Genomic DNA, 12,394 nt, shown 5'->3' on the forward strand with positions numbered 1-12,394 from the left:
CAGCTTAGTTACATTTCCAGAGAAACCTATTTTAAAATGTGAATACCCACAGTATAATAATCATTACGATTTATCGAGGCAATCAACTCTTCATCATGTAATGATATGGTTCATAATTTAGGGAAATGTAAAAGTCATTGAAACAGACGTAAACTCATCAGCACCCATTGCCACAACCCTTTTAAATCGAGGTAACTTCGCAAAGTTCCCCAAGGACACTTAGGAAACTCACCTCTTCCATCACGTCAGCAAGCTTGCTTAGTATTTCTTCTGAAAGGCCTTGGAATGTTGGAACACTGTTGGGGAGAGGTAGAGAGTGAGAGTTAGTTGTTTTGGAGCCTTCAGACACCAATGTGAAGCCAACAGTTCATGCTGTTCCTGGCTGGTTGACAGTACTAGGTGCTGTGGAGCTTCATGACTTGCAAAGCATCGCCCACCACAGCGATAAACACCGTTTATTCACATAAATCACACATCGTCAATATTCTCTCTGTTTTCTGTCGTTCTGTTATCTATCTCAGTAAGTAAGCCAAAATACACAATGCACTAGCAGAGCAGGTATGCAGCATTTATGTAAAAAACAGCACAGCACGTTGCATGACAGAGTGGAGTCTGTATGACTGATTACAGGGAGGGAGAAAAAAAACACCAGGGAAAACCACATAATGTACGTGCATAGACACAGCTGTGGCAGCACCCTTATGGAAAAAGCACATCCCATTTCATGTGATCACATATGATCTTGTGTGATCACATGTGATCACGTAACAACATATACAGCAACATGTGAAGGAACATGTGCCAACATAAAACTCCACATATGATTACATGTGAGAGCACATGTGAGAACATGATCTCATGTGAAATTAATGTGAAATAAAAATGACAACATGGGGATGCAACATTTCAACACGTGATAACATGAAATTACATTTGAGCACATGTGAAAGCCGAGTTATAAAATGTTGTTTAGAATACTTTACTTTAAAAAGCAACTATTTACATTAATTCAATTTAAACAGTCATGGTCCCCTTCAGGTTTTGTTTACTTCCCAGTTGGTTCCAGGGACATTTTTAGTTGTTCTCAGAACACAGTAAATCTACAACTAACTACTGTATTTTTACAGCTAAACAAAGGTGTTAATGGACAACATGCTGAATACTTTGGATTCAACCTCAATTGGGATTTGAACTCATAACCTCTTAATTTCTAGCAACCTGAACTTCTTGCTGAACCACCAGGTCTATGGACATTGTGGAGATTGGCTATATATTTATTGTCAAGAACACATTTCTACACTTTGCCTAAAGTGGCAGTAAAAATCAGGTGAATATATACAACAACTTGAAGGTGTTATTTCTATAAAATGACAGTATGCTGCTGTATTCTGATTTCAATTACGGTAAAATCTTGTATAGTAAATAACATTTTGATGGGATTGAACTAATAACCCCTTGCTCACTACCAACCTGTAATGTCCTGTTACAGCGCAGCTACACCAACAGATCCGTGAGTAGAAAAGATATATGGCCACAGACTTATTGGCAAGAGCGGATCTGCACTTTGGTCAAAGCTGCCCGGAATCAAGTAAATAACTGTACAATTGTCACCACCAATGTAACAACGTAAAACTAGCAGTGCCCAAAGACACTTGATTTAAAGTATACAATAATTCTTTGGGGTTAGAATTTGCAACCACTTGGTTGGGAGAGCATCAATGTTGCTGCAACGCTTCCAGGTTCAAACGAATTACTTGGAACTATACTGAACAAAACTATAAATGCAACAACTTCAAAACTGTAACCGAGTTATAGTTCATATGGGGCCGGTTGAACGTACTGAAATGAATACTCAAGAGCTGCACTGTTTAGATGCCAATTCCAAGCTCCCTTAAAACTTGAGACATCTGTGTGACAAAACGGCACATTTTAGAATGGCCTTTTATTGTCCCCAGCTCAAGGTGCACCTGTGTAATAATCATATTGTTTAATCAGCTTCTTGATTTGCCACACCTGTCAGGTGGCAAAGGAGAATTTCTCACTAACAGGGATGCAAACAAAATTTGAGAGAAATAAGCATTTTGTGCATATGGAAAATGTCTGGGATATTTTATTTCAGCTCATGAAACATAGGACCAACACTTTACATGATGCGTTTATATTTTTGTAGCACACTCTTAAAAAATAAGAGTATGGTTGGGGTACAGTGTTGTTCCCTGGGGTACAAAATTGTCAAAGGTACACTAAACAGCTACACATATAAACTCACATGGTCCAGTTCAGTACCTGTAGATATAGGAGATTTTTCTACCCAATATTTTAAATATAAGGTACGATCATCACTGCATTTTAAAATATACAGTGCCTTTAGAACGTATTCAACCCCCTTGACTTTTTGCACTTTGTTACATTACAGCCTTATTCTAGAATGTATTAAATCGTTTTCCTCATCAATCTTCTCACAATACGCAATAATAACAAAGCAAAAACAGGTTTTCAGAAATGTTTGCCAATTACTGTGAAATGTACTAAAACCCACTTGCAACCAGTTGATAGCCAGTTATTGGAAGTTAAGCATTAACTTCCTGTGAACCAGCTCCCATTAAGCTTTTGGAATATGCACAAAAAAACCTCTCAACAGTGCCGCTCTTGCGTGTCACAACTGCTTACTAAAATTGAAAAACTGACAGTGTCAAAAGAGATGCTCCACCTTCTTTAACATAACCATAAAAGCACTTAAACGTGTTGAACATTTCCAATGACAGTTTTAGACCATGCCCCCAAATATGCTAATGAGTCCCCGCCAGCACATTGCCTCCACCTACATTTCAAAGTGCAGTAATGAGACCTAATCCTGCATTCGTAACCAAGTGGGGAGTGGGATTTTACCACATACGCCTGGGAAAAATCCACTTGAACGGCCCTCCAGCTGGTAATTAATAGTGGGGAATGCATCTATCATCCCTGAGCTCCGACTTCTCCCATATGCTGACCTCTGACACCACCTATTAAGGAAATTACCTCGATAACAGCATTTTCGGCAGTTAAATGTAATAACAAAACATTATTTATGAAAAGCAATCTATTAATATGGTTTTTGAACTCCATCATGTGTTTATGGTTGACGCAGCTTGTTGGCCATTCGCCAATTGGCGTTTCTCAACGAGTTCAAAGTACATACAGTAAATGCAAGTGTTTTTTACGACTTCACAACTGCTAAATTTCCACCTCCCACATGGTTACGAACGCAGCATTATATGTATATTGGGTATACAAATTTACCATTATAATAGATTATGGGCACATGTACCCTAAAAGGTACTGATGTGAGTTCCTATGTGTAACTCTGAAGGTTCCTTACCTGTACCTTTGACCTTTTTGTACACCAGGAAACAAAACTGTCCAACAGTGTGTACTATTTTGCACATAACAAAAGAGTGCCATCTGCATTGCTATTATAGTTATCAGTTATTCTGACTATTCTAAATCCCAGATAAGGACATGTTGAATAATAATTACTGCATAAATAAACCACAATGTAAGCATGTAGGTCAAAGTGTGTCAAATAACTGAGTTGAAGAAAAAATAAGTTGAAGACTCATTTTTGTTTGCAGGGCATTACCTGTGAAATCTCATGTGAAAAATTGAATCCACATGTAAAAGCTTATGATTTCACATGTGCAAAACGTGTAATTCAACATTCAAAAGGCACTCGCACATCTCAGCTATCTTTTTTGCAGGTGCATCATAACATGTACAAAACGTGGAAATGTCACGTGAAATCATGTGATTTTTCCAACCAATTATTGTCTGTCTTAAACCCCCTCTCTAACACCAGCATCATCTGAAGTGGGAAAGTGTGTGCAGTAGTCAGTAGTAAACCAGTAGTAAGTCAGTATTAAACCACTAGTAAACAGTAGTAAGTCAGTAATAAACCAGTAGTAAACCTGTAGTAAGTCAGTATTAAACCACTTGTAAACAGTAGTAAGTCAGTAATAAACCAGTAGTAAGTCAGTATTAAACCAGTAGTAAACCAGTAGTAAGTCAGTATTAAACCAGTAGTAAGTAAGTATTAAACCAGTAGTAAACCAGTAGTAAGTCAGTATTAAACCAGTAATAAATCAGTAGTAAACCAGTAGAAAGTCAGTATTAAACCAGTAGTAAGTCAGTATTAAACCACTAGTAAACAGTAGTAAGTCAGTATTAAACCAATAGTAAGTCAGTATTAAACCACTAGTAAACAGTAGTAAGTCAGTAATAAACCAGTAGTAAACCTGTAGTAAGTCAGTATTAAACAACTCGTAAACAGTAGTAAGTCAGTAATAAACCAGTAGTAAGTCAGTATTAAACCAGTAGTAAACCAGTAGTAAGTCAGTATTAAACCAGTAGTAAGTAAGTATTAAACCAGTAGTAAACCAGTAGTAAGTCAGTATTAAACCAGTAATAAACCAGTAGTAAACCAGTAGTAAGTCAGTATTAAACCAGTAGTAAGTCAGTATTAAATCAGTAGTAAACCAGTAGTAAGCCAGTGTTAAACCAGTAGTAAGTCAGTATTAAACCACTAGTAAACAGTAGTAAGTCAGTAATAAACCAGTGTTAAACCAGTAGTAAACCAGTAGTAAGTCAGTATTAAACCAGTAGTAAGTAAGTATTAAACCAGTAGTAAACCAGTAGTAAGTCAGTATTAAACCAGTAGTAAGTCAGTATTAAACAAGTATTAAACCAGTAGTAAACCAGTAGTAAGCCAGTATTAAACCAGTAGTAAGTCAGTATTAAACCAGTAGTAAACAGTAGTCAGTATGAAACCAGTAGTAAACCAGTAGTAAACAGTAGTAAGTCAGTAATAAACCAGTAGTAAATCAGTAGTAAGTCACTATTAAACCAGTAGTAAACAGTAGTACGTCAGTTAGAAACCAGCAGTAAACCAATAGTAAGTCAGTATTAAACCAGTAGTAAGTCAGTATTAAACCAGTATTAAACCAGTAGTAAACCAGTAGTAAGTCAGTAGTAAACCTGTAGTAAACAGTAGTAAGTCAGTAATAAACCAGTAGTAAACCAGTAGTAAGTCAGTATTAAACCAGTAGTAAGTCAGTATTAAACCAGTAGTAAACAGTAGTAAGTCAGTAATTAACCAGTAGTAAACAGTAGTAAGTCAGTAATAAGCCAGTAGTAAACAGTAGTAAGTCAGTAATTAACCAGTAGTAAACCAGTAGTAAGTCAGTATTAAACCAGTAGTAAACAGTAGTAAGTCAATAATATACCAGTAGTAAACAGCAGTAAATCAGGATTAAACCAGTAGTAAACCAGTAGTAAACAGTAGTAAGTCAGTAAGAAACCAGCAGTAAACCAATAGTAAGTCAGTATTAAACCACCAGTAAACAGTAGTGAGTCAGTAATAAACCAGTAGTAAACATTAGTCAATATTAAACCTGTAGTAAACCAATAGAAAGTCAGTAATAAACCAGTAGTAAACAGTAGTAAGTCAGTAATAAACCAGCAGTAAACCAGTAGTAAGTCAGTATTAAACCAGTAGTAAACCAGTAGTAAGTCAGTAGTAAACCTGTAGTAAGTCAGTAATAAACCAGTAGTAAACATTAGTCAATATTAAACCTGTAGTAAACCAATAGAAAGTCAGTAATAAACCAGTAGTAAACAGTAGTAAGTCAGTAATAAACCAGCAGTAAACCAGTAGTAAGTCAGTATTAAACCAGTAGTAAACAGTAGTAAGTCAGTAATATACCAGTAGTAAACAACAGTAAATCAGAATTAAACCAGTAGTAAACAGTAGTAAGTCAGTAAGAAACCAGCAGTAAACCAATAGTAAGTCAGTATTAAACCAGTAGTAAACCAGTAGTAAGTCAGTAGTAAACCTGTAGTAAGTCAGTATTAAACCAGTAGTAAACCAGTAGTAAGTCAGTAGTAAATCTGTAGTAAGTCAGTATTAAACCAGTAGTAAACAGTAGTAAGTCAGTAATAAACCAGTAGTAAAGCAGTAGTAAGTCAGTATTAAACCAGTAGTAAGTCAGTATTAAACCAGTAGTAAACCAGTAGTAAGTCAGTATTAAACCTGTATTAAACCAGTAGTAAGCCAGTATTAAACCAGTAAGTCAGTAGTAAGTCAGTATTAAACCAGTAGTAAACCAGTAGTAAACCAGTAGTAAACTAGTCAGTATTAAACCAGTATTAATCCAGTAGTAAACCAGTAGTAAGCCAGTATTAAACCACTAGTAAACAGTAGTAAGTCAGTAATAAACCAGTGTTAAACCAGTAGTAAGCCAGTAGTAAGTTAATAGTAAGCCAGTAGCAAGTCAGTAGTAAGCCAGTAGCAAGCCATGGCTCAGGGTTTGAATTTAAGGTTGGGCCTTAGAGCAGCTGCCAATCATACTAAGCGTTTCAGGAAGGAGATGTTTACATACCTCTGGCATGCTCTCTCCTCAGTGAGAGAGACCTCATTCACACACACATTCACGGAAACGCACACACACGAAATCTGGCAGTTTGACAACATCCAAGTCTCTTTGCTACTATGGAACCACTGTAGCTTGTTACCAGGGGAACTACTCCTTCAGAAATATAATTGATGTGTTTGATATTTGACATTCTGTATTGAAGATAAGAACTGTCAGAAGCTACTTCTCAAATATTATGACATAAAAGCCATGAACACTTGAGCAAGGCACTAAACCCTAAGTGCTCTTGTTAGTCGCTCTGGCTAAAAGCGTCTGCTAAATTACTCAAATGTAAACGTGCACCAGCTGGTTGTAGCTGCCAATGCATGGGGAGAAAGGCATCTTATGCTAACACTAAAAGCTGACTTCATCCAAATCAATTTCATAATTTCTTGCGTGTGACATCATCGGGTCCTTGCAATAAAGGGCAACAGCAGGGCCTCCGGGAGGAGAGTTGCTGTCAATAAAACATTCTCCTCGGTCTTCCTCGATGATCTATTTCAGTAGTGGAGACTGGAGGAAACTCCAGTTCCAACCACTTACACAGTCATTGAGAAATCACAGAAGGCGTGCTAAAGGCTCTGTGTATGCAGATCAGTACTGTACTTGAGGACGTGTGTTGAATGAGTATTTGTGGTCAAACAGATGTTGTGGACTTTCCATCTGAATCACTACAGTTGATCACGGGGTGGGAAATCTGTTGTTGTTGCGGCATCCTAAGGGTTTGCCTGCTCAGAACGGGGGAATTTAATCATGATCCAACCTTTTCTGGAGGAGGCTACTGTATTTCAACATTACCTTCTAGTCAGAGTACACACAAATGGCCCATATAAGTGTAAATCTATTGGTCTGGCTCATATAAGTGTAAATCTATTGGTCTAGCTCATATAAGTGTAAATATATTGGTCTGGCTCATATAAGTGTAAATCTATTGGTCTGGGACGTCAAACGTTTGTTGGCTTTAGAGCAGAAAACCCACTAGTGAACCTACAGTATTATACTGTATATTAAACACATAAAACAGGTTTTAAGATAGAAATCGTCAGGTCTGAAGCTGAAAAATGAAAAGCTGGATTACACTCAGCTGTGCAAACAGAAAGAGGGCATAGTGTGATGATGATCAATAAACTGGTGCTTTAATATCACCAAGTGGTAATAAATTAATTTAGTGTAAAATACCTGAAGAGTCCAATCACCTGATCCTCATTTGAACATGCATCCAGCAAGTGTCTTTGTTGACATCAGGGACAAGAAAAGGGAAGAGGGGGAAGGTGAATCTGTGACTGTCAGAGACTGTCACTCAAACGACAGCCCTCGCACGAATGGCATCTTAAGGGAGGTGGAGGACAGACAGAGAGAGAGAGAAAGAGGGAGAGATAGAGAGAGAGAGGAGCCCACCTCTTTAGAAACTCCATGTATTCGGCATGTTTGATGAGGCCTGTCCTCATCATAATGGTCTGGAAACACTGGCGGTCGATGGCCCATAACTTCACATTAGTGAGGGCTGAGGAAGAGACAACAAAATATACATTAGACCGAGAAAATAACGACTTTTAGATCACAGGATGTAACAGTCTTATATAATGACAGAATATCAAGAAACGGACAATATAACATTTAATCAATAACATTTTGAAATGTAAATCTAATTAAAACCCTGTGCAGTACACTCATACACTCTTAGAAAAAAGGGGGAATCTAAAAGTTATTCGGCTGTCCCCATGTACTGTAGAAGCCTTTCCACAGAGGATTCTACCTGGAACCCAAAAGGGTTATTCTACGGGGACAGCCGAAGAACCCTTTTGGAACCCTTTTTTCTAAGAGTGTATCATTGTATCACCGAAACTGCTATGCAGATCATCAGTCATACAGTATCCATGACAACTTCTGTGGTTAAATCCAAGTCAAGTCATTTGGAACCGGATCAATAATCCTTCATACCACCACCACCGATGTCTACCCATGATTACCATTCATACCACCACCACCGATGTCTACCCATGATTACCACCACCACCGATGTCTACCCATGATTACCATTCATACCACCACCACTGATGTCTACCCATGATTACCATTCATACCACCACCACTGATGTCTACCCATGATTACCATTCATACCACCACCACTGATGTCTACCCATGATTACCACCACCACTGATGTCTACCCATGATTACCATTCATACCACCACCACCGATGTCTACCCATGATTACCATTCATACCACCACCACTGATGTCTACCCATGATTACCATTCTACCACCACCACCGATGTCTACCCATGATTACCATTCATACCACCACCACCGATGTCTACCCATGATTACCATTCATACCACCACCACTGATGTCTACCCATGATTACCATTCATACCACCACCACTGATGTCTACCCATGATTACCACCACCACTGATGTCTACCCATGATTACCATTCTACCACCACCACCGATGTCTACCCATGATTACCATTCATACCACCACCACTGATGTCTACCCATGATTACCATTCATACCACCACCACTGATGTCTACCCATGATTACCATTCATACCACCACCACTGATGTCTACCCATGATTACCATTCATACCACCACCACTGATGTCTACCCATGATTACCATTCATACCACCACCACCGATGTCTACCCATGATTACCATTCATACCACCACCACTGATGTCTACCCATGATTACCATTCATACCACCACCACTGATGTCTACCCATGATTACCACCACCACTGATGTCTACCCATGATTACCATTCATACCACCACCACTGATGTCTACCCATGATTACCATTCATACCACCACCACTGATGTCTACCCATGATTACCACCACCACTGATGTCTACCCATGATTACCATTCATACCACCACCACTGATGTCTACCCATGATTACCATTCATACCACCACCACTGATGTCTACCCATGATTACCATTCATACCACCACCACTGATGTCTACCCATGATTACCATTCATACCACCACCACTGATGTCTACCCATGATTACCATTCATACCACCACCACTGATGTCTACCCATGATTACCATTCTACCACCACCACCGATGTCTACCCATGATTACCATTCATACCACCACCACTGAAGTCTACTCATTATTACCATTCATACCACCACCACTGATGTCTACCCATGATTACCATTCATACCACCACCACTGATGTCTACCCATGATTACCATTCATACCACCACCACTGATGTCTACCCATGATTACCACCACCACTGATGTCTACCCATGATTACCACCACCACTGATGTCTACCCATTCATACCACCACCACTGATGTCTACCCATGATTACCATTCATACCACCACCACTGATGTCTACCCATGATTACCATTCTACCACCACCACCGATGTCTACCCATGATTACCATTCATACCACCACCACTGATGTCTACCTATGATTACCATTCATACCACCACCACTGATGTCTACCCATGATTACCATTCATACCACCACCACTGATGTCTACCCATGATTACCACCACCACTGATGTCTACCCATGATTACCATTCTACCACCACCACCGATGTCTACCCATGATTACCATTCATACCACCACCACTGATGTCTACCTATGATTACCATTCATACCACCACCACTGATGTCTACCCATGATTACCACCACCACTGATGTCTACCCATGATTACCATTCATACCACCACCACCGATGTCTACCCATGATTACCACCACCACTGATGTCTACCCATTCATACCACCACCACTGATGTCTACCCATGATTACCATTCATACCACCACCACTGATGTCTACCCATGATTACCACCACCACTGATGTCTACCCATGATTACCACCACCACTGATGTCTACCCATGATTACCATTCATACCACCACCACTGATGTCTACCCATGATTACCACCACCACTGATGTCTACCCATGATTACCATTCATACCACCACCACTGATGTCTACCCATTCATACCACCACCACTGATGTCTACCCATGATTACCACCACCACTGATGTCTACCCATGATTACCATTCATACCACCACCACTGATGTCTACCCATGATTACCACCACCACTGATGTCTACCCATGATTACCATTCATACCACCACCACTGATGTCTACCCATGATTACCATTCATACCACCACCACTGATGTCTACCTATGATTACCATTCATACCACCACCACTGATGTCTACCCATGATTATCATTCATACCACCACCACTGATGTCTACCCATGATTACCATTCCCCTGTACGTTTTCCATGGCAGAGCATCAGTCAGCAAGTTTGAAAAAATAGACTTTTCTTAAAGGGTATACTCTCAAATCATCATCATTATTTAACACAGCGAGTGCAAAGAGAGATATTCTACTCCTACACACCCACAATGACCGCTGTGTTGGATCTTGTCAGTGAACCCAAATTGATTTCCTTTCATGCTACACAGATGAAGGAGTCTTAGACTGGATGACAGGGGCGACAGAGGAGGAATAGGACCATAAAATAAAGTGGTGATCCTAACTGACCTAAGACAGGTCATTTTTACTAGGATTAAATGTCAGGAATTGTGAAAAACTGAGTTTAAATGTATTTGGCTAAGGTGCATGTAAAACTTCTGACTTCAACTGTATATCTGAGAATCTAATATAAGCCAAATTATACGTAAAATATATCACCACCCATAATAAGACTATACAAGCATCCTATTAAAATGTCTGACTCCATAAAGACGATTTAGCAATATCCAAGAGATTATTTTTGAGTTACAGGATTTATCTCGTTATTAATGATTAGATCAAAAAAAGGCATGAAAGGCATCACATTTGATTCCACTAGGGTTGAAATTCTTCAGTACTGCCAATATATTGGCACGCATGAGAAACAAATCCAAGATGATGTTAATTCTGGAGCTCGCTGTGTTTTTAATTGCACATAGCAAACCAACGATGAACATGCTCGATACCAACTGTAAAGTCCCAGACGAGATCAGAGCACAAAATAGAGCAGTTGCTGTCAAAACTTCAAGCAAAAATGAGCACGGTCTGACTAGGTCACGTATACATGACACACAGAGAGATTTGTTGGAACAGAGCCCAAATAGGCCCCAAAGCGACACATCTGACTCGGATACAGATAGCAGGATGGACACACAGTCCACGTCGCTCTCTATTGTACGAGTGGGCCAAGCTACTAAAATAGCCTCAATTGCAGCTATTGGGACTTGCACAGAGGCTAATCGCAACCAACCCACAAAGCATTGTTGTGATTTCTGTAAAAATGCAGCCTGCCTGCCCACAGAGCAGAAGAACCTATTCTGTTAGATGTTGTCACGGTTGTCACCGAAGAGTTCATACGATGCAGAAATTTAGGGATTTAAAGAGGGGTCGACCACTTCCATTCTATTTACTTCATAGGGTATATTTGGAGCTTTCTCCTAAAATGTTGGATGTTAATTATTTTGACGATGATGTGTTAATCATTTCATCCTTTTTAACTCAATATATTCCTATATATATACTATATTCCTTTGTCATGGCTATATAGGTTAATTTTGTGAATGTGCTTTCTTTGATGTATAGAGAGTACCAGACAAATGTTAATGTTAAGACACAAAGTGTCAAGTTCTGACCTTTATTTCCTTTGTTTTGTATTTATTTAGTATGGTCAGGACGTGAGTTGGGTGGGCAGTCTATGTTTGTTTTTCTATGATTTGGGTATTTCTATGTTTCGGCTTAGTATGGTTCTCAATCAGAGGCAGGTGTCATTAGTTGTCTCTGATTGAGAATCATACTTAGGTAGCCTGGGTTTCACTGTGTGTTTGTGGGTGATTGTTCCTGTCTCTGTGTTTGCACCAGATAGGACTGTTTAGGTTTTCACTTTTCTTGTTTTGTTTAGTCTGTTCATGTATAGTCGTC

At 39.1% G+C, this 12,394-nt stretch overlaps 1 protein-coding gene across 3 annotated transcripts in view; it reads right to left on the reverse strand.

Moving 5' to 3' along the window:
- Window positions 1–12,394, reverse strand: part of LOC139367969 (cGMP-dependent protein kinase 1) — a 182,253-nt gene that overhangs the window by 58,861 nt on the left and 110,998 nt on the right. For all 3 annotated transcript variants that reach the window (XM_071106398.1, XM_071106397.1, XM_071106396.1), the window contains exons 4-5: window positions 7,848–7,953; window positions 233–296 (exon numbers count right to left, since the gene is read on the reverse strand). In XM_071106398.1, the coding sequence (XP_070962499.1) occupies window positions 233–296; window positions 7,848–7,953 (170 nt within the window). The remainder of the gene's footprint in view (window positions 1–232; window positions 297–7,847; window positions 7,954–12,394) is intronic.

Source organism: Oncorhynchus clarkii, chromosome 16 (assembly GCF_045791955.1).
Source record: "Oncorhynchus clarkii lewisi isolate Uvic-CL-2024 chromosome 16, UVic_Ocla_1.0, whole genome shotgun sequence".
NCBI classification, from domain to species: Eukaryota; Metazoa; Chordata; class Actinopteri; order Salmoniformes; family Salmonidae; genus Oncorhynchus; species Oncorhynchus clarkii.